The 21,784-nt window shown below is 52.1% G+C and overlaps 6 protein-coding genes across 6 annotated transcripts; 1 reads left to right on the top strand and 5 right to left on the bottom strand.

The window, feature by feature from the left end:
- Positions 1-1,040: 1,040 nt before the first annotated feature.
- BKA67DRAFT_529186 (uncharacterized protein) lies at positions 1,041-2,823 on the bottom strand (the record flags this gene model as incomplete). The annotated part of the gene is made up of 4 exons (XM_046099023.1): positions 1,041-1,650; positions 1,698-1,967; positions 2,021-2,642; positions 2,727-2,823. 4 exons carry the CDS (start codon positions 2,821-2,823, stop codon positions 1,041-1,043), a joined length of 1,599 nt encoding a protein of 532 aa, XP_045963129.1.
- A 108-nt stretch (positions 2,824-2,931) lies between these two features.
- BKA67DRAFT_3463 (uncharacterized protein) lies at positions 2,932-4,392 on the bottom strand. Its single transcript, XM_046096335.1, has 2 exons — positions 4,228-4,392; positions 2,932-4,000 (listed from the first exon to the last, which is right to left on the bottom strand). The coding sequence occupies exons 1-2, from the start codon at positions 4,343-4,345 to the stop codon at positions 3,204-3,206; spliced, it is 915 nt and encodes a 304-aa protein (XP_045963128.1). The 5' UTR covers positions 4,346-4,392; the 3' UTR covers positions 2,932-3,203.
- A 1,377-nt stretch (positions 4,393-5,769) lies between these two features.
- BKA67DRAFT_652265 (uncharacterized protein) lies at positions 5,770-6,608 on the bottom strand (the record flags this gene model as incomplete). Its single annotated transcript, XM_046106123.1, has 2 exons — positions 5,770-6,438; positions 6,507-6,608. 2 exons carry the CDS (start codon positions 6,606-6,608, stop codon positions 5,770-5,772), a joined length of 771 nt encoding a protein of 256 aa, XP_045963127.1.
- A 339-nt stretch (positions 6,609-6,947) lies between these two features.
- Positions 6,948-9,217, bottom strand: BKA67DRAFT_3412 (histidine phosphatase superfamily). Its single transcript, XM_046096303.1, has 2 exons — positions 8,826-9,217; positions 6,948-8,775 (listed from the first exon to the last, which is right to left on the bottom strand). The coding sequence occupies exons 1-2, from the start codon at positions 9,008-9,010 to the stop codon at positions 7,443-7,445; spliced, it is 1,518 nt and encodes a 505-aa protein (XP_045963126.1). The 5' UTR covers positions 9,011-9,217; the 3' UTR covers positions 6,948-7,442.
- A 1,353-nt stretch (positions 9,218-10,570) lies between these two features.
- Positions 10,571-11,621, top strand: BKA67DRAFT_529182 (Aldo/keto reductase; the record flags this gene model as incomplete). The annotated part of the gene is made up of 2 exons (XM_046099022.1): positions 10,571-10,637; positions 10,699-11,621. 2 exons carry the CDS (start codon positions 10,571-10,573, stop codon positions 11,619-11,621), a joined length of 990 nt encoding a protein of 329 aa, XP_045963125.1.
- Positions 11,622-12,099: 478 nt separating this feature from the next.
- Positions 12,100-20,886, bottom strand: BKA67DRAFT_3389 (putative polyketide synthase). The gene is made up of 4 exons (XM_046096287.1): positions 16,961-20,886; positions 14,646-16,893; positions 13,884-14,587; positions 12,100-13,822 (listed from the first exon to the last, which is right to left on the bottom strand). The coding sequence occupies exons 1-4, from the start codon at positions 20,586-20,588 to the stop codon at positions 12,351-12,353; spliced, it is 8,052 nt and encodes a 2,683-aa protein (XP_045963124.1). The 5' UTR covers positions 20,589-20,886; the 3' UTR covers positions 12,100-12,350.
- Between the last annotated feature and the right edge of the window lie 898 nt (positions 20,887-21,784).

Below are 21,784 nucleotides of genomic sequence, written 5' to 3'. Positions count from 1 at the left end.
AAGGGGTGCCATTTAACTAAAATGTTGAGCTTGATAAGCGTTTCAGCAAAGTTCCGGTAGTGGCTTTGGAAAATTCAGCCTCCGACCTATCTTGCATTCGAGAAGGACGAGATAATGCAGTACGACCGCGGACCCGAGCATATCTTTACCGTCCATGTAATACCACGTCGCTATCATGCAGGTCACCGACACAGACCATTCAGACATTAGTGTCTCCGACCACTTTAGCTGCCACGGCCCGAAACTCCCAACGCTACTGGCCAACCCAATCCAGGTAGCTTTTTCGATACCCCTGCGGGTAGTATTGTATGCGCAGCTCGAAGCCAGTGTAATCGGCCCTGTGTCACATATTGTACGAAGCCCTGCTTCTTGCTGAAGCAGAATTCTTCAAATCAAGTGGCAGTTTCAACTCCGTCGTGCAGTCTGTATGAACTGATCAACGGAGCTATATCAGATCGCATAACACCTTCAGCGCTTTCTGCATGCAAGCACATTGCAGCAAAGTGTCGGGCCTTTCTCTGGAGATACTATCACAACGCGCCGGCTTGGCATACATGTTATCACAGTCTGATGTTGCCGGCTATGGTGTTTTGGACCTCTGATAAGCTGACACGAGCGTCCGACCTGTTATCTACAACATGGCGTCATTTTCAAACGGATGCAGGACATCTGAGAATCTTGCGGGCGCCATCCTGCACCCTAACTCAAGAGCAACGTATAGTTAGCATGATACCTGTTCACATGTAATCATGCTATTATGCTGCATTTATCTGCCTGCCGCCAACAATCAACTTCTCCGGTGTTCTATCCATACAGCAATGGACACAAGAGTGGGTGCACTCCCAGATTTGTGTTCTATTAAATGCCACTATCATTAGTACGGAAGTACAATAAGTCGGTAAGGACCAGTAGGTGAGTTGACCTTATCGAAAGGAATCGCACTGGCATAAAGTATGGCAGCCTGTGGGATCCTGATTTCGGTGGCTGCCAGGCTGAAAGCGACTGCGCCAATACTTGTGTTCAGCGCGTGGGCCAAATCGTTAGAAGTTCTGGAAGAGCAGGTCGAGTTCGTCAAATGACCCTCCTATCAAACGCGATAAACGCTTCTTCAATTCTTCCACCGTAATTTCGCATCGCTCTGTGTCGAAGCTGGCGTCTTCCGCACTGTTATGCTGCAAAGAAAAGTACTCTTCTGGTAAGGTGTTCTTCTGTAATCTTGGAATTTGGTTCTCTGGTCTGGTCTCGAGGTCTAGCGCCAGACAGCAACCTAATGTTGGGCTGTCGTCCCGAGGAGTCTTGCGCTCAGTTTTCTTACCCAACAAGCGAGAGAAATGCGGCACACCACGGCGTAGGTCTACTGCTTGAGGTTCGTTGAGAACATCGATCGTGGCTATAGGAAGGTCTATGTCAGGCCACACGCATCCATCGTACTGTGGTATGCGGAATGGCGCTCCTTCTCTGCCACTCCACACCCAGCCTTCGCCATCAGGACGGTAATCGGCCAGAGCTGCTGCCGCATGGGGAGTCTTTAGCATTGTTTTTCCGGTCATTTCGATGCTCGGCTGGCGTGCGTGAAGTGAATCAGGGCGCAACAGTGCCATCATGTTACCATGCATCTCCCAATTATTCTGTTTGAACAGCTGACTAACGCTGATCTCGTGTAAGCCCAAGCTGTAATATAGGTCGAGTAAACTTACTATTCTACAGGTATTGAATAGTGGGCTCTGTACAATGGCCGCAATCGATGATAGTCCCATGTCAAGAACTGCTTCCACGCAATACCTGATCTGAAAGTCGGTGCTTGTGCGAGGTTCAGGGTGTCCATAATAGGTACGGGCACCCAGCCTCCGAAAATATGAGCAACGAAACTGCTTCCTAATCCCATCTCTAGATCAGCTCCATAATATGGCTCGCTCATTCTTTTAGTAAGAGAGTCAAAATTACTCCAGAACATGGCGTGGCCGAGCCTGTGACATCAAGTCAGCCTCGGAGCAGGGCGACAGTAGTTGAAACGTCGTACATATGTACCATTGTAATAGCAGTCATAAAAGCCGTCAGAAGGTATTCCTCACTATCCTTCGGCAGTTTGCTCATTCTCTCTGGGTACTCTGTCATTAGCATCAAGGTCAAGTTCCGATGCTTCGATCCCTCCATCCTAGCCCGCCGGTCCCATTCCTTGATCAATCTATGTTCGTCGATCTCGTCCAGCGACGTATGGCCTCTCGGATGTCGACATGTATACCCGGTCCAGCCTTTCCGCTTGAACATGTTCGCATCGAGTTGCCATTCTATCGACCTGGCTAGCCCCAATCTCAACTCCTCAGCTGCTTCGGCGACCCAGGTTCTCCTGAGATCTGGCGTGGCCCACTCGGCCCGATGGTGCCTTACAACTGTTCTTAGTGTTTTGTGGGTAGAGCTTGGTCCAGGACAGCCGCAGTTCTCTTGACCAGGATACCGTTCATCGAAGATGTCGTCGATTACAAAGTCAGATACCCATTCCAGCCCAGCATTTTCCACAAGACGACTCGCGAGCAGCAGAGGCTGTTCCAGCTCTTTGTGCAATGCAGACCCTGTATTGCGCCAGTTGCGAAAGACGGGGTGGATTTCGCCCCTGAGGCCGAGTTTGTATCTCTGAGCCGTGCCTGAAATTGGCACAGATCAGTCATATGTTTCAAGGCATTTTCAGATAACAGGAAAATACAGTCTCATATTGGTGGGACACTCACCTGTTGCTCCACATCTCAGTAATTCATCCTTATCCCATTTCTTTCCGATCGAGCCTGGCTGAGGTGCCCGTTTCTTTGGAAGCAACCATGCCGCCATAGCTGCGATACCCTCATTTTTGCCATCGTGACGAGAAAGAGACCTGCGCAGTTATACAAGAACGTCCAACAGAGCGTTTCTTGGAAGTTGATGTTGCTAGGTGACTGTCTGAGACACTCAGTCTACATTCTCGGCCGGTGCCGTATCAGCCAAACCACATTTGAGAGCAGCTGGTCAGATTTGAAACAAGTGATTATGAACGCAACTCTATATCTTGGTGAGTCCCATCTCTTGTTTGTACTTGTGACCTATGCTGCTTGTCCGCAGATCCTTCTATTTCGATCCGTGTCCATCGCCTCATGATCAATCTCATACACTGTGGCATTAGCCAATCAAGTGACTTGACGCCATATGACCTTAATCGAGACAAGCTGGCCCAATTAACTGGTATACTCCATCTTCGCATCACCGATGACTCCCCAGAGCTCCTCCACAATCTCCTTCTGCCCACTCGGCGCCCCCCTCACAGCCAGGTACTTCCTCTCGTCGATCTCAGGCTCCCAGTTGCCCGGGTTGCCGCTGGCCATCAGCCCGCCCGCCTCGCTCAAGATGGTCCAGCCGGCACAGACATCCCAGGCCCAGCAGCCGCCTTCCCAGTAGAGGTCGACCTGCCCGGCGGCGACAGCGCAGATGTTCAGCGCGGCGCTGCCCAGCGAGCGCAGCGAGTGCACCATGGCGCCGCCCTTGGACTTGGCCGCGCACAGCTTCTTGAACACGGCGGTCTTGATCTCATAGTTGTCGTCGTCACGGCTGCTGCCCCACTCCACGGCGAGCAGCGCGGTGTCCAGGCCGGCGAGGGGCGCCGGGCTCCGGGCGAGGGGCAGCCTGCTCTTCCTGCCAGCGCCGCCCTCGAGGCCCCAGGCGCGGCCGACGGTGACGTGGGCGCCGCGGCCCCGGATCGCCGTGTACAACGTGTCGAGGTAGGGGTTGTAGACGACGCCGATGGTGGGAAGGCGGCGCACGGCGAAGCCCAGCGAGATGCAGGCCTGCGGGAACCCGTGCACGAAGTTGGTGGTGCCGTCGATGGGGTCCACGATGAAGGTCGGCTCGTCCGTCAGCTTCTGGCCCGGCTGGTACGTCTCCTCGCCCATGAAGGAGAAGGACGGGTATTTGGATCGCAGCGTCGTCGAGACGTGGTCCTCGACCGCCTTGTCTGTCTCGGTCACAATGTCTGCGGCTGTGGAGGGTTGAGGTCAGCCAGCTTTCCGGCCCAACCGGGGTTTGAAAGTTGAATTGACACCAAGCGCAGTCTGCGCCGTGGTTGTCAAGATTGCCACCGCATGATTGATCCAGCAGCAGCAGTCTGTCATGACGGAGCACCTCTACAACCTGTTGTTGCGAAAGCGTGAAGCTTTGTGTAATACGATCATGGAGGGGCATCGCGGGGTAGCTCCGACGACTTACAGTTCAGCTTAGTTCCCTGATCGATATCTGTCGGGTTTGCAGAGAGAATCATGCGCCCGGCATCATATGCGATAGCCACGAGGCTGTCGTGGATTTCTTGCAGGTCAAGTTCAGCCATCTTCGCGATTGGTGTCTGAGAATTTGGTTCAAAGTATAATCAATGAAGAAGAGCTTTATGTTGCGAATTGACAACTCATGAGAGCCACTTCCATTGGCTTCCCCCCGTAATTAACCCACCATCGCACCCCCCGCTGGCCTTGCGGGCAACAGTGGGACCTCTGCATGAGCGGGCCGGGTTTGCTCCAGCTATTCGCTTCGAGGAGAGACATGTACTGTAGTGATCGACCCAATATAGTCAAGTTGCATCGCCATATCTTGGGTCTCTCCCGCGGCCGTCGAACGCCAAGTTGATGCACTAGTTGATGCACGAATTGTAGGCGAAAATGACGACTCGTGTCAAAAGAGACATCTACCATCATGCACTCGACATATTACCAACTACCCAACGCGAATCATGCCACCGACTAGATACAATCGGATTTGCCGACCTACGTGAGACATCATGGCATCAAGAGCAAACAGCCTCGGGGTGTCTCGAAGTGCATGAACCCGAAGCCGTGCCTGACGCTGCGAAGCTTTGGGGTCGACCGAATCGTGCATACAAGATGAAAAGCGAAGCTGGAACAACAAAGAAATCCCCACCCCGCTAGAAACCCGTCATTCATCAGGTACAAGTAGTCCAACTCCCCACCGTGATGAATTTCCCCCCCATAGATGCCCCATCCAATCCACAGGAAAGGCGTAACTACTTGGTGACCAGCAACTCAAGGAAAACCATCATGCCGAAACTCGAACGAATCAGGGGTCTATATACAGCCCCTGCCTCTCCCTCAAAAGGGCTGAGTTTGCAGTGTAACGGGCATGAAGTGGGAAGACATCTCCAAAGGTATTGCAAAACAAACCCGCGGTACGGTTGTCGATACAGCTGCTTTTCGGAAGCTTCACTGGAGAATCCCGGCCGACCGCGGCCGTCAGCAACGCACACTGATTAATTGATGTGTCGTGGCGGAGACGAAGGGACGGACGGACTGCCTGAAGCAGAGACCTTACGTATAGCAAGCGAGTGCTGCAGGTCACCAAGGAATATGCGCTCTGCTCGCGACGTATTGTTGAAGCCAACAATCCGTTCACGCCGTCCCCCAAAACCTTGCAACAAATCACTACGACCAGTATCAGACGGCTCTCCACACCCGTGTAGCAGGTGGTGTTTACTGCCGGCGGCAATAACAGAAGCCTTTGAGAACAAACTCGAAGGATATTTTCAAAATATTCTGGCCCCTTCGAACACCTAGTACATATCGTACATGAACGCCCCAAACTCCTCATACATCCCTTAGCCCTTTCATGATACCATTTGCTGCGTTTAGTTACCCGAGGAAAAGAACAGCGCCAGAACAACTTCGTTTCCCCCATCGTTTCATATGGACTACCACATGTTACTCGAGCCGCAACATAATACACGCCTCGGATCTTCTAGCCCCCCTAGACGTTCTCTCTGAAGACACTCTTCCTCTCGGTCGGACTATCGCTCGGCTGCCGACCGCCCCCCAGCCTCGCACCCGCACTCGTGTCGATCGGTCTCGGGCTCACGCCCCTCAAGCTGATATTGCTCGGCTCCGCAGCGTCGTCGTCGAAGGGGTTCTGCCTCGACCTGCTCCCGCCTGCGGCACCGGCACCGGGCACACCCAGCCCGCCCCTGTCTCTCGACCGGCCCCTGCTCTCCTCCGGGTGGTGATGCGCGCCGTAGCCGTCGTCGGGCGCGTGGCCGGGCGTGCTGGCCAGGTTCATCGGATACCCGCCGCCGCTGTAGACATCGTTTCCGTACGGGTTCCCCCCGCCGGCGGCCTGGCCGTGGTGGCGGTCGCCGAGCTCCTGCTCCTCGTAGTACCCGCCGTAGGCGTCGGCCTCGGTGCCAATGCGCGTGTCCCAGGCGCCGTCCGGGTCGAGGGCGCCGAAGCCGCGGTTGCTGGGCCGCCCGTTGCTGCCGGGCTGCTCGTAGGCGCCGGCCGCGGACCGCTTGTTGCTGCTGCGGAACTTGTCGTTGATCCAGCCGCGGATGCCGCCCGGCGCGGGCGCGGGCGCGCCGTAGGACGACGAGGGATCGGAGCGCGAGGCGAAGGGGTTGTAGGAGGAGATGGATGGGGCAGGGAGCTGGGCACACGTTAGCACGTTCCCTTGGAGCAGGCTACGAGGCCGGAGTCGGATTAGAGGATACGTACACCTAGTCTCCTGGCGCGCAGCTGTGTAAAGAGGATCCAACCTGCGGCGGCCGCGATCAGCAGCACGACCAGGACGATGAAGAAGATGGCGACGCCGTTCATCTCGGGTCCAATGCGACGTCCAAAAGCGGGAGGTCTGCGATGTTTCTGCTCAGTCGGGTCGATCAAGGAAACAGCGATTGTTTCTGACGTCAGACGAATTGAGGCGCGGCGACCTCGTCGTAGTTGTAGTCGTCGTGTTCTTGGAGGTGTCGGCGAGCTGACAATGAGGACTCTTGAAGATGCGCAGGCTGCGAAAGGGGGACGGAAAAAAAAAAAGGGACAGTCAGACTTGTTTTCCCGCTTAGTTCCTGAAGCCAGACTTGGTGTAACAAACGGTTAATCGTCTTGGGTAATGGAAGGGCCGTTGGTGGGATTGTCGCCCGGAATGCCGGGGGCAGGTTCTCGGCCCAGGCTATTTTGGGTTTGGGGTCGGGTGCTTGGGAAACTGGGAATCTGGGAATCTTTAACCAAACCTAGACTACTGTAGCCGTAGTTCTTTTTGGCAGCAACTGGCTGACTGGTAGCAGCAGTCTGGGGGTGATTTGGTTCCACAGGTGACGTGAGGTGATGGGGGGATCTGTTGTGCCGTAGTTAGTAACCTAACCTAGGCTCCTGCACCCGGACCTCTTGTCCACGTTCGCGCTAAGGCCAGCAATTTTCCAGCTTGGTAGGCAATGTCTCCCTAACTGTTTTGTTGCACAGAAGCACAACAAGATAAACCCGCTCAGTTACATGTAGACTGGTCTAGGTTAGCAGGCTTCAGCCACGCGGCCATGGCAGATCGATCATGCATGTGCTTGCTCTATTATTCCCAAGTTCTGCGGCCTATCTGGCAAATTGCTGATACTGGGACATGACACGCAATACACAAAATTCTATGTACTGGCAGCCCGTCTATTCGAAACATTGATCCCAGAATCCGCCAGCCCGTGCAAAGCTCAAGCTGTCCACAAACTTGCTCAAGGTACAGCGTCCCAGATCATCCGCCTCGCAGTTCTGTAGGGGTATCACTCTATCGTTCACCAAAATGCGTACCAACTCTTCGTCTTCGCCTCCGCACGTCATCTTCTCCACGTACATTCTCGACGCAAAAGGAACAGCCCAACTGGCAGAGTAGCCGTTGGTCTCCTTGGGTGCCGCTTTCGTTGTGTTGGAAAGAGGCTCAGTCAAGTTGTAAAGACCCAAGGCCGCAAAGATGCTCGACATATCATTGTCGTGACTGAAGTCTGCATACAGTGCCTTATCGAGGGGGAACGTCTCTGGTGAGCTGTCTAGTGTCGAGTTGGTATCCGTGTGGTCCTCGACAGGTTTGCCGGTCATGCGAGCAATGAGCTCATTAACAAAACCCACACCTTGAGTAGGGCCCAACGGGTTGCCATTCGTCCAGCCGTACCACTTGCCGAGCGATTGGTAGTAATCGTAGCTGTGCCATTCATCCTTCGTGAATAAGTTGCAGAATCGCGACACCTTGCCATTGGGATCGGCTACCGTCTCAAACGGACATAAGTCCATAAAGTCAACGGTATCCTTGTCCGTCAGGTTCGCGCCGGGAAGGTTCTTGTTCAAGCGCTCCGTGATGGCCGGTGCGAAGGTGCGGACCCATGTGCCCTGAGCTTCATATCCAACCCTAACATTAGCCCCGGTGTTGGCTAATGTGCAAGCATCATGGCTCAACGTGTTGTTAAAGGCCGACCCTTCTGGAATTTCGAGAATATCATATGGGAAAGGATCCGTAAACTTTGCCTCCTTGTCTTCCACTCGCGCCTGGTGGAATCCACGGGTCCAATAATCCGCTGACTCAACGACCCTGTACTGGCCAGCTGACCTGACAAAAGGAGCCTCAGCACGAGTGAGGTCTTGGTACCGCTTGTAGAATTTGAGGCCAGAGTTGACCAGCTGCTGCCGACCGAAATCAGACAGCTGGTCTGCCCCAAGCGTGTAGTTATAGTCCTTGATGAACTTGAAGTGTTTTCCATAATCCTGAACATTTTGGTGGATTCTGGTTATCAAGGCTGCGTACGCAATGGTGTGGCTCAGCGTAGGATCTCTGGCTCCGTGTCTCGACAGGATCTGAGCAAAGGTCACATCGCAGTCCTTGGGTATAGAGCGCGAGATGTCCGAATGCACGGAATAGTACGGTGCGTACTGGCCCCAGAAATGGGAAATATCGGTCTTGCATTGGAAACCATCCTTTGCGCGGTCACATGAGCCGCTGGTGGGTGAGTGTCTAGGGATGGTGAGCAATGACTCCAGAGATCAGTGGCGGTGGAAACTTACAAGTAGCCAGCCAGGAAATACAACACCACGGAACAAACCAGACCAGCAGACAAGACCTTCAAGATTGATCGGTTGCGGCTTTCTCTTACTGGTATCGTCTTCTCCTGCTCACCGTAGCCGTTGAGGTCGGGAAGTGCGCTGTACCCATGAGAGTCGCGCGAGATCCAATCCTTCAGGCGCTCCATTATGACGTCGCCAGTTGGACTGTGTGGGAAGAAGTTGTCGCTTTCTTTGCTTCCGGGATTTACAAACGAACTGAGGGCAACGCAAACATCTGACACCAGCCACTCGGAAATTGGGCTTTGTCTACAATAAGAGAGGGACTGGTTCCTCGACTGAAGTGCGGCGAGTCAAAATAATGCAATTGCGTCAATCTGGTTTTGGCCCTCCAGGTGCAACTTGGGTGGCGGCTCCACTCTTCTCAACAAGTCCCCACAAGCAGCCCAGCGCACTGGTAATTCTTTGTGGATAGCCAAGTATCTTCTTTGATTGGTAACTAGTTACCTGTTCTACTTCTTCTTCCTTTCTGTCAATGCTCAATCAACAAGTGCTACCAAACAGGTGTCATCGTAAGTTCAGAGTAAACGATTTCACTTCATTACTTGGCACAACTTCACAGTTTATCAATCATGTTTCGTTGTCACTTGTGCACCATTGAAACATCTGCAAAACTCAACTGCAGCGACTCCTGACATTGATATCCGCAAAATCGATTAGGTATCGATTTGGTACATAATTGCTGGCGCTCTGGTTTGAGCGTATTCCTCCGACCTCAATCTTGAGAATCCTCAAAATACGGCTTCAGTCGTTGAACCCACGATTTGTGGTAATAATCAGTCGCCCAAAATGAATCGCAACGATATTTTACGTATTCTACGATACAACAGATCCCGTATGTCTTGGTATCAGCTACAAAACCGTGCGGGGCCCTCCTTTCAATCAGCGACCTCAGTTGGGTTGATCTGGGACACCATGTCGCTCGAAAATAGTCATTCGAAATGACTCACGTCTCTCTGTCAGACATGTCGCTCCATGCGTGGCGACGGCCAGTTTCCCTAGAGCCGTTGCCCGCAATATCATCACTCACATTACCAGCGTTTCATAACGCTTCCTACATAATGCCCACATCGTCGGTGACCATTACAAGGGAGGGAGCTCTGACGTTGATCGATACCTAGTACGGGTTGGGATTTATAAATTCCTAGCTCCAGGAGCAAACCTCGTGATTCGCGGTCTCTACGGCGTCAGACGCTTCGAGCATCGCTATTCTTCTTATCTCCTTATTTTCGAATCATCGAAAGCTCTACTGCATTATCTGCAGCACTGCCCTGCTTATGTCCGGCTGGACAGTGCTCACTACTGTCATGCAAGTTCGGTGTACATCGGCGTCCAGTCCGATTCGGCGGTCTTGCCTGATCATTGGTTCTATTAGCCTTTCGGCCGTGTGCTTGCTTTATTGGCCGTGTTGGCAGTCGAGAATGTGCAGGCATGACAGTGGTTCGAGCAAGCACCTGAGGCCAACAATTCGTTCTGGCTTGGGTTTCCAACAGTGTAAAGTAGCCGAAAGTGCTATACGCGGCGATGTTATTGAATGTGATCCTTTATATTTGGCTCCATCCTTATCTATTCTTCGATAGAATTGGCTACCTTGTATTTACGCATAATATCCGTAAGCATCATTGGCTGCGTCATCCCTTAGATTTTCCAGTTCTCGACACTGAAAACGATTGTTCAAAGTCTTCAACATGGGTTCCAGATCCCCCACCACTGCAATGACCATAGTGCTTGGCACTATGTCTTTTGGCGAACCAGGTGAGAATACTTGTTCTATGGCACCCATTTCAATTGCCTTTATTTGCTCATTGAAAAACAGGGACTCGAGAACACCCGGAGATAAACACGGTTGATCAGGCGCGAGAAGTCCTCGATGTCTTCCAGAGTTACGGCCACAGCCGACTGGATACAGCGCGCACCTATGGCGAAGGCACGACTGAGGGGCTTCTTGCCGACGTGGGCTGGCAGGACCGCGGCCTGCGGGTTGACACGAAGCTATTTCCTTCAGCGGGTCACCCGCTGGAAAGAGGTGCAGGATATACACATTCAGCAGCTGACGTGCGCCGTGGTCTGTTGGACAGCTTGAAGGCCCTGGGCGCCGATCGTGTGGAGACCTTCTTCTTGCACGGACCCGACCGAAAGCATCCCTTCGAAGAGACATTGGAAGCTGTCAACAGCTTACGGCTGGAAGGCCGCTTCGAGCGCTTCGGCCTCAGTAATTACCCGTCTTGGGAAGTGGCACGGATCTGTGAGATATGCGACAAGCGTGGGTGGCCGCGTCCATCTGTGTATGAAGGCCACTACAATGTACTCATGCGACGCACCGAGGACGAGCTCTTCCCTTGCTTGCGGTATTACGGCATGTCCTTCCACGTATACTCACCTCTTTGTAGCGGGTTCCTCACGGGGCAGTATTCCCGCGGCGTAAAAGTAGCGGACATTCCGAATCTGCACCTACGCTCGCTTTGGAACCCGCTGTATTTCGATGGCCTGGACATATTGCAAGCTGCGGCAAAGAAGCATAGCTTGACATTGCCTGAGCTGTGCCTGCGCTGGCTCGTACACCACTCCAATCTGCGGCAAGATCTTGGCGACGCCATCTTGACTGGGGCGGCTACTGCGCAGATCCTCGATTCCAACTTGCAACAGTTTGAAAAAGGACCGCTGCCTGATGACGTGGTGGAGGCCGTTGATGCTGCCTGGTTCACCGTCAGGGCCGGCGCACCTAAGTACTGGTACTGATGGTCTAATTCATTGCTTGCAGTGTCGCCGAGATACTATGCAACAATGGTGCATGGCGGCCGTCCTTATCGTATTAGCAAAGTGGACAGATTTGTTTATATGTAATTGCTCATCCATCAAAACGCATCGCAAGAATAGCTAGTCATAGTGAGTCGAAGTATATTAAGCTTATGCCTGAGTTATTGTACCTCAGTCAGTGTCCGTTCTCCTCAAGTCTCATACAATTCGGTGAAAATTAAACGTCGACCCAGACTTACACAAGTGAACGCAAATATCATCGTCGGCGTCTACAGAGCGTCTGGTGCAGATACGACTGCAAGTCCCGATGAGGACTCCAGCGAATAGATCGTTACTATCTGGCAACTGCGCGACGCACGAGAATAAATGATTGAGAATATTGAGTTGTGGGAGGTAGAAACGACAGCCGATCGCGCAGGTAAGTATCTGACTCGACAACGAACACGAAAGGAATAGACTGATTAGATTGTGTATCTTGTTCTCAATGCTAAACCTATTCAAAACTAGATAGATCATTGCTATAATGATGTTGATAAAACTCGGCGTCTTTAACCCTTCAAATTTACCCAGATAATTAAGTGTTAGGGCGTTACTTTCGCCGCCCTTGCGTGAGCAACTTTAGTGCTAGTAGTACAAATAAGTAAATTGCATTGTGATTTGAGGATTCGTGCCGATAATACTGTCTACAAGGTAATTCCCTAGTCCGCTGGTCTAGGCCGCGGCGGTACCCTTCAGCAGCCTCGGGTAATTGGGAACGGCAGGGTCATCCATCATCTCGACCAGGGCTGCCACAGCCGGGTGCAAGCCGGCCTCAATAGCTTTGGCCGTCCACTGGACCATGGGAAGCACATCGAACCGCTTCCCGTGGCCCTTCTCTTCCAGGCCTATATCTTGGAGAGTATCCAACGGCAGCACGACGTCACCAACCTCGTTGACATACGTAACGTGGCTGCGAGCCCTCTCGCTTCCATCCATGATATGCTTGACGATATCAGCACAGACGCTCTTGACGTAGACGAGATCGAGGGCGCCGCGATTGTACTCGGCGCGCGGCACGGCCTTGATCTTCCGAGCGTAGTGCAGCAGCGCGTTGACCCAGTCAAGCTGGGCCTTGCGCCCCTCGGCGTCGGTGCCCTCCCGCACGATGGTGGACGGGCGGTGGAAGCAGACGGGAAGGCCGTACTTCTCGTGCACCTGCTCCAGGAAACGCTCGTTGGTCCACTTGGAGCACATGTAGCCAAAGGAGCCGTCAGGCGCCGGGTACGAGGACCCGGGACCCGTGATGGGCACCTCGGGGAAGGCGGGCCCACCGTACAACACGGCCAGGCCTGCAGACGAGACGTAGTGCAGTGGGATCCGGCGCGGCAGGCATAGGCGTGTGAGGATACGGGTCGAGCCGACGTTGGCGGTCCGGAGGTCCGCGAAGAGCTTCATGTGCGATGTGTCAGCGCCGTTGTGGATGACCACGTCTGCTTCGGCAAAGATGCTCTTTGTGTCGCTAGGAGAGAGCCCGAGCAACGGTTTCGTGAGGTCGCCCTCGTGGTATATTGCTCGGGGGTCCTGGGGCAGCTCGTTGTTCCGCAGCCGCTTGGAAACCCCGCGCAATGCGATACAAATAATCTTTTCGACTGAAGTGTTTGCGAGAAGATACTCCACCAGATTGTGTCCGAGCAGGCCACCGGCTCCTGTGAGGACGACGACCTTCGGCGGGTTCCTCACGGGTGAGTCGAGAGTGCGCTCGATATCGTCTAGGTCAGCAGGCGGGCGTGCCTCAGCCTCCCAGTCAATGCCCTTGCTGAGCTTGATATCTACTGCGTGCTCGTCAAACGAAGCTGGCGTTGCAATGTTTGTCGGCGGCGTAATACCTCCAGATTCGGTCTCTTCATCTGTTGGAGAGCTGTCGCTCGAATCCTTTCCGCTATCTGTGGCTTCGGTACCGCCGCTCACGTGGGGAATAAGTTCGGCAGGCAAAGTCTCGACGGCATGCTGGACGAGGCTTTCCATGGTATCGTTGCCCATGATCTTGAGTACCGGGATGCTGACCTGTAGCTTATCAAGGAACCATGAGCGGATATCGACCGACACAAGTGAGTCGAGACCGATCTCGTTGCTACGGCTAGCCATAAGATCTTCATCAGACGTAGTCATCTGCAGAATATTGCGCAACTGAGTGGCAAAAGCACCTGATCAGAGTTAGCCAGAGGACTTATCATAACATTACGACCTTGACTATGAGACACTCACCCTTGACAGCCTTATAAACATCTTCCTGAGACTTGCAGTTCTGGAGTTGTTGTTGAACCGTGGCAGCACCTTTGTTTTCGGCCTTATCATCGGTCACGGCTTTCTGCTGCACGATGAATGAGGAGAACATGGGGTTCAAAAACCAGTAAGGCGCACTGGAGGTGTCGAAAGGCACATCCGAGAGCCCTGTCGTGAGCTCGGGCCCATACGGTGACTCCAGACGACTGGCATCGATTGCTTCACAGAATGACTGGCACCAGTCCTCCTCGGACATACGCATCATGTGGAGCTTCTTAACGATCATGTCCAGAGCCCTACTTGACTCGCGCTCCATGTACCCGGCGCCCACGATTGCACCACCGTTGAGCGTTACTGCGCGCAGGCCACGCTTCCTACGCTGGGCTGCCAGAGCGCACATGAAAGTGTTCGCGGCGGCGTAATTTGCCTGGCCGAGGTTTCCAATTACGCAATTGATCGATGAAACTAGGATGAAGAAATCTAAGTCGTCGTTTTCGAACATCCGGTCCACAATGATACTTCCGTTGACCTTTGGCTTGAGGACATCGTTCAGTTCCCCGAAAGACATGTTGTTGATGGAAACGTCGCGTAAAACCATTGCCCCGTTCATCACACCTACAATAGGGGGCAGTGTTTCCCGAATCTTCTGGTGCACCGACCTCAGACCAGCCTCGTCAGTCACGTCACTATAGATGTTAGTCCTTGTATTGAATCGAGAGGGCTGATAGCCATGAAAGGTCTTACCATGAGAAGATGGTCACGATGGCACCGTGGCGTTTGTGCGTCGCAATCCATTCGGGGGCTACTTTAGGATTTCGACTCGTGAGGACAATGCTTCTGGCTCCTTTGCTGACCATCCAATCACAGAGAGAAATGCCTAATGCGCCAACCATGCCGATAATCCAGTAGGTACTATTCTTGCTCTTGAACATAGGCGAGTCATCGAACCTCGTGACTTGAACTGGGAGTCTCTTGCTCGATGTCCAATCGATGATTGATAGCGCATCATGCAGAGTCTCTCCATGAACCAGTTCATCCAGGGAAATAGTCCCTGTGAGCTTTTCAGCGGCTCTGTCCGTTTGTGCGTAGTGCAAGGCCGCTGATAGCCTCTGATTAATAACATCGTTTGCACGGGGGCCAATGTTCGATCCGTTCAAAGAATAGATTGTTTCGGTGGTTGTGATGTTGCAATTTGTCGGAAGGCCGCCTATCAGCGTTGCTTCGTTTGCCAATCCTTCAATATCATGACTGGAGAACCCAGCAAAGCCTGATATCTGGTTCAAGGGGACATCGTCTAGCTCTGGGAGGCTTACATATCGCGGTAACTTAATCCACGAGTCCGGTATGTTCTCATCCTTGGAATCCGTTGTGTGTATAACATGAACGTTCCTGGCTTTGGCTTGTACGTCGAGAGCACGGGCGATGACATCTGTTGCGTTGTGTACCAGCAAGCTCTGATCACTGTAGAGGGGGTCTAGGATTGCCAGAGAGATTATGTGAGCCGCGATATCTGTGAGCAAGCTAGCAGCTGGTACATCCGTAGCCTGTAATGGTATCGCCGACGATTGCGACACGCTGACAACCGAGGCTAGAGACGGGACCAGAGCCACATACGTCTTATGAGCACTATTTTGTGTACCAAGCACCAAGAACATATGTCCAAGCGGCGTCTTCAAGGATTTGAGAACGGAATGGGTAACATGTAAGTCGATTGTTTTTTCCGGACTAAGGTTCTGAGACACAGGTGCCACGTATCTGGAAACCTCCGTGATCCTAGGGCCGCTGGAGCCAAGGGCCAAGGCAAAAGGAGTATCTTCCAGATTCTTCTCCTGAATAATGGGCCGGCGCGATGAATTATATCGATCGTTGAGTTCAGGAGTGGGCCGAAGCCGTGCCAGCAGTTGGCGACCGTCGTCATCAATCACGATCTCAGGCTCCACAGTCCAGACGATATCCTCTGTTTGCGTGGGTGCCGCATGGAATCGTAGGAGAATTTCTGCTATCATCTTAGCATCGACATTCTCTGGCTTTGTGATGTCCAGCTGTTGCAAGTTAAGCTCCGGGGTCTCGTGTACGGCTACTCGTCCGAACCCGACCGTCATATTAGAGAACGGCTCATCGTCTCGGCGGCCACTAGTAACCCAGAGTAGCTTTTTCCCAGACCCGAACATCCTTTTCAGTGCCTCAAATGTTTGCGGTCGAATATCCTTGAATACAGGTGAGTCAAGTTCAGTCAAACTGACAACGATGAAGTCGGAGGTGATGGCGTTGTAGTCCACACTTGTAAGGGTATCAAAAAGATGGACATTTGTGGCCCATCCTTCTTGAGCAATCGTACTGAGACCCTTGACGAGATGCGAGGTCCTGGGTGTTTGACCACCAACTATGACCAGGTTCTTGATGGGGGCCGGCCGCCATTGAGCTGTGGCAAGGGGTTCACGGAAGAAAGCTACTTTATCGTCAACCGCTTGTGTAGCAAAGTGGAAAACATTCAGTATATCCTCGAAAGCGCTTGGCGAACTTGAATCAACTCCTGAAAATCCAGTTTTTCTGAGCAGTTCATCCCATTCTTGCGGAGATACGTGAGGTGACAAAGTCCGGCCTTGATCAGTCCCAAGCCACCAGCCAGGCAATGTGCCAAAGATGAAACCGCTGCTAGCAATACCATTTTGGCCCTCTTGACCTTCTCCAACGACGAGGTAGCCTCCTGGCTTCAAGAGCCTGCGAATATGGCGCAAGGCACGTTCCAGGTCGCTTGTGGCATGGATAACAAAGAAAGCAACGACAATGTCGTACGAGTTTTCGACAAATCCTTGATCAAGAGGATCTTTTTCAGCGTCCAGCGTCTTGAATATCATGCGGTCTCGTTGTTGTGAGAATATGTTTGAAGCATTCTCGAAAAAGGCTGCCGAGATGTCGGTATACGTGTATGATCGGAAGCTCTTGCCAATCTCCCGCATGACCGCCTTGGTGGCACCTCCAGTACCAGCTCCTATGTGATTGTTAGCTGCCATTCACAAATTCTACTTTTTTCCTTCCCAGTTTCTTGAAGTTCTCACCTATTTCCAACATATCCATATGTGGGTAGCGATCAGTAATTTGCTTAACAGTTCGACTAACCCACTGTGCGGACTCATGCAATCCAAATCCAGTAGCATAGTATCGGTCAAGGATATCTGTCGCTCTGAACTGCTCTAATATAGTGGTCTCCCCTTTGAAGACCCGGGGCATTTGTTCTCCAGTAAGATGCATGATTTGGACGTCTGGTAGATGCGCGAACGGCGCACTCGCTCTCTTGATGTCGTCAATGGTATCATGCAGCCATTGATCTTCGGCCCATTTGTGCTTGCCACCTTCTACCATTTCCGTGACATAACGCGCATAGTTGAGATACCAGTTAGTCGGAAACTCAGAACGCACAGGATCGTCGGCAGCAACTTCTCGGTGAAACTTTCTGAGATAGAATGATGCGATACGTTCAAGAAGCCTTACAGTGTTGGTATGGCTCTCAATTAGTGGTATATCTTTCCCTGCCACCTCGCCATCCGGGCGATTCTCAATCCACTGGACCTTGGAAAAGACGCGTCTATCTTCCTCTGATGCGGCGCCACCGAGAGGCATGAACTCGGCTCCTTGTATCTGTATTGAAGCATGTGGACTCTTGTTGGAAAAGAGGTTCACATGCCCAGTGATACCTCTTTGGCCAGGTTTCCCGTCTGCGATGGCCGAATCAACAGGCACAAGCTCATCTTCTGTTCTGTCAGTCGCCCCGCATAGGTCTGGATTAACCCTAATGTGGCGTATAGTGGTTGGGAGATGCATAGTCCGGAGTCTCTCATCGTAGGGGTAGCTGTATGCCAGGATGATCGATTGCAGAGCGGCGTCAAGTTCTGCTGGATGGATTAACAAAGGATCGGCGCCCTCCTCGAGTGGTTGTAACTTGAGCAAACAACTCGCGTGGTGGTGCTTTCTCTGAAGCGCAGAGAGCGACCGAAATCGACCGCTAAAGTTATAACCCAAGTCTGCAAGTGCTGTGTAGAAGCGCTCTGGCTCTACGTCGATGACATGAGGCATTGCTGGCTTACGCTCAGGTAACAGAGTAGAAGACGTGTCACCCAGGAGGATGATTACATCGCCGCTAGCCGCCAAGGCAAGATCTTCCGACCCGGGCTCAACAGCGGCCGAATAGGTGAACTTGGCCTTGATGCTGTCCGGCCGTTTCTCTCGGGTGATATCCGCCAAGGAGATTAGAATTTCGATTCCTGCATCATCTTGTGGAAAGACGACGGCTTGGTGAATAGAGAAGTCTTTGATTTCTATGAGTCGGATGTTCTTGCCGACGTCATCAGCCAGGATTCGCGCAGCTTCAAGCGCTGTAGACAAATAACCCGCTGCTGGATAAACAGGTTGGCCTTGCACACGATGACCTGAGATCCATTCCAGTTCATTCAAACGCAAAAGGTTTCTCCAGATCATACAATGAGGGGAACTTTCAGAAGAGATGTCACCCAGCAATGAGTGGACTTGCTGCTTTCTGAGACGCATCTTTTTCGAGCTTCGAGACTCATGCCAATATTTTGTTTCATGGTTCCACGCATATGTAGGCATACCTTTTACAACGTTAAGAGTATGCTTGTTTCCAGTCATGGCCCTCTCGAAGGCATCCAGGTTCACCCCTGACCTGCCTAGGCGTGACCACAGAAAGCCTAGGGCGGTTGCAAAAGAGTCGATCGCAGCAGTACCTCGAGCTAAGACTCCGTGGTATGGTATATCTTTGTCCAAAGCCTCTTGTATCGTCTGCGTCGCGGGCCCCTTCAAAGCCGGATGACACCCGATCTCCAATACGAGGTTGTACGAGGCATCACTAAGGGCGCTAGTAAGAGCTTCGGTAAATAGTACTGGCTTTGTCATATTATCGGCCCAATAAGTGTCTGCCAGACTCATGCTTGCGTCTATCTGCTTGTTATGCACACTGGAAATCCAAGTGCATGTGTCACTTGGCTTTCGCACAGTGATGCCGCAATCACGAAGCGAGGCCACGTAAGGATCGTAACAAGGCAGCATGTGACTGGAGTGGTAAGCAGTATCGACTTTGAGACGTCTGTTGAAGATCTTCTCGTCATCAAGTGTTACCTGAAGTTCAGCGATGGCATCCTCGTCGCCCGACACTGTAACACTTGATGAGGAATTGCTGGCGGCAATAGATATGCGCCCCACGAATTGTTCGTCCGCGCAGAGCTCCGCAACGTCTTCGGTCGAGCTACCAACGGCCATCATAGCACCCTTGATGTGGGATCCAGCTGGACTCTTTGCGTTTCTAACTTGCAAACCACGATAGTACGCAATACAAATTGCGTCACGCGCCGTAATGTAGCCAGCCGCATAGGCCGCCGCGATTTCACCAGATGAGTGACCAACAACCGCACTAAACTCGACATTAGCCAGTCTAAGAAGATCAATAAGTATTATCTGCACCGCGGTACACAAAGGCTGAGAAAGCACGGCTTCGTTCACCCGAGAAGACGAAGAATCAGCCAACAGTTCAGCTTGGAGACTCCACGTGGGTCGATCGCTCCCTGGAAGTTGAGCTAGGTACCACTCAAGGTCTTGCAGAAGCTTTCGTGCTACCGGAGATTTCTGTACGAGCTCTGCTCCCATTTGAGGATATTGGGCTCCCTGGCCTGTGAAGATTCCGAGGATCTTTGGTGGTTTACCCAGCTTAGAGACAGATGATTGGTTATGAGTGCCAACCGTTTCTTCTTGCAATTTAGCGGCAATCCCTGTTGCTAGTTGCCCGATGGAACCTGCAGCAATTGCTGCGCGATATGAGAGAACAGAGCGACGCTCTCGCAAAGTGTACGCCAAGTCACGGGGGTCAATTGACGGGTTACCTTCGAGGTATGAAACGAACTTGCTCAAGTTTCCCCTTAGAGCCTGTTCCGAGAATGCAGAGAAGACAAAAGGACTGAAAATCGGACCATCAGTATTTTCCGAGTTGACATGAGTGAGAAAGTCGTAGCTTTCCAGGATGGCATGTGCATTTGCACCTCCAAATCCGAAGCTGTTGACACTTGCCCGTCTTGGTTGACCTTGGTGAACTTTCGGCCACCGCTTAAGTGCGCGGAGAATCTCTACATTCTTATAGAATGGCTCAACAGCTGGGCTAAGGTTGTCGAACAATAGATTCGGAGGAATAATTGAGTTTTGCAACGCCAATGATGCCTTGAGGATGGCGGCGACTCCGGCCGTTCCTTCTGTATGTCCAAGCACTGTCTTGATTGATCCCACATACAATGGCTCCGATGCGGACGTTGTGTTGCCGCTAGAGGTTTCGCTCTCACCGAACGCCCTATAGATGGCTTCAGCTTCCTGGGGATCACCTGCTGGCGTGCCCGTTCCGTGGGCTTCGAAATATTGAGGGCGGTCCTTGGGATCTGAAAGATTTAGACCTGCTCTGCGGTATGTGCTACGTATCAAGTCTCGCTGGGAATATGCACTGGGCATCGTTATTCCCGTTGTGGCACCATCCTGGTTAAGACCAGTTTCACGGATGACACATTCGATGTGGTCTCCATCGGCGATAGCTTGACTGAGAGGTTTAAGAACCAAAGCCCCCACTCCTTCGCCGCGAGCATAGCCGTCGGCATCACGATCCCACATCTTGCTGCGACCGTTCGGTGATAACATCTTGAGTTTGCTCTCGATTACGAAGTTTTCGGGCCCAAGAATAAGATTGGTCCCGCAGGCTAGGGCGACTCTATTGTAAAGAGCGTGTCAGCAAGGTCAATTCTCCAAACCCATTCTATAGATCGAAGCAGCACGAACTCATCCACCAAGTTGAACAACAGGCGGCCACGAAGAGATTTGACTTTTGGAGTTGGGGCAGTAGAGATGAAGACATAGCAAGAGGAGAAATCAGACAGCTTACTTGGATTCTCCATTTCTCAGTGCTTGAACCGCCATATGAACTGCGACCAGACTTGACGAGCATGCTGTATCAACTGTAATAGAAGGACCATGCCAATCGAAGAAGTAGGAAAGTCGGTTCGATAGAATACTAGCACCAGTACCAGTCGCGTAATACGTTGGCAGGTCTTGCATGTCGCGTAACATCATTGCTCCATAATCGTGGAACATCACACCCACATAGACTCCCGTATCGCTTCCTCGCAGTCCTTCAACAGTTAAGCCTGCCGCCTCGAGGCTTTCGTACGCGACTTCGCTGAGGAATCGTTGTTGAGGATCCATAGCTTTCGCTTCCAATGGTTTGATGCCGAAAAACTCGGCATCGAAACTTGCGATATCTTCGTCAAGTAGATAGGAATGCTCGACATTGCTATGCCCATGATATGAACCATTGGGATGAAAGAACCCCTTCGTACTGAATCGCTCCTCGGGAATCTTCTTTCGAAGGTCTGAAGGTGATTGGAGCACTTCCCAGAGTTTTGATGGGCTGTTTGCCTGGCCGGCGAAGCGGCAGGCACTACCAATAATGGCAATCGGCTCCTGGGTCTTTGGAGACATATTCACAACAACAAAAATTGAAATAGAGTATTTTATGTACGCCTCAAAATATCACCAGTTAAGGTTTCAATATTGAGATGCCGTACTAGAACGTTGGGATTTGACGACAATCTTAGAGGACGATCTCACAAATTTGTTAAGTATTTTGCAGTGCCGGTCAACTGTTTGTAGGCATTTACAATTTCTTTTCAAATGAGCTGGTCAACACTCCCATCTTTGAACGGATTTTGCAAGTTGATCATTGAGCCTTATCGTCATCTTGTTTCTACTCGCAGGTCTCAATCTGCGTGGACAGAAGTATCGTTGGGAGGATCGGCGTCCGATAAGCTGCATGTCACTGATCGGGAACGTAAACCAGG

Source organism: Truncatella angustata (assembly GCF_020726525.1).
Source record: "Truncatella angustata strain MPI-SDFR-AT-0073 chromosome Unknown BKA67scaffold_1, whole genome shotgun sequence".
NCBI classification, from domain to species: Eukaryota; Fungi; Ascomycota; class Sordariomycetes; order Amphisphaeriales; family Sporocadaceae; genus Truncatella; species Truncatella angustata.
Note: the sequence above shows the minus strand (reverse complement) of the source record. Positions and strands in the feature narration are given on the sequence as shown.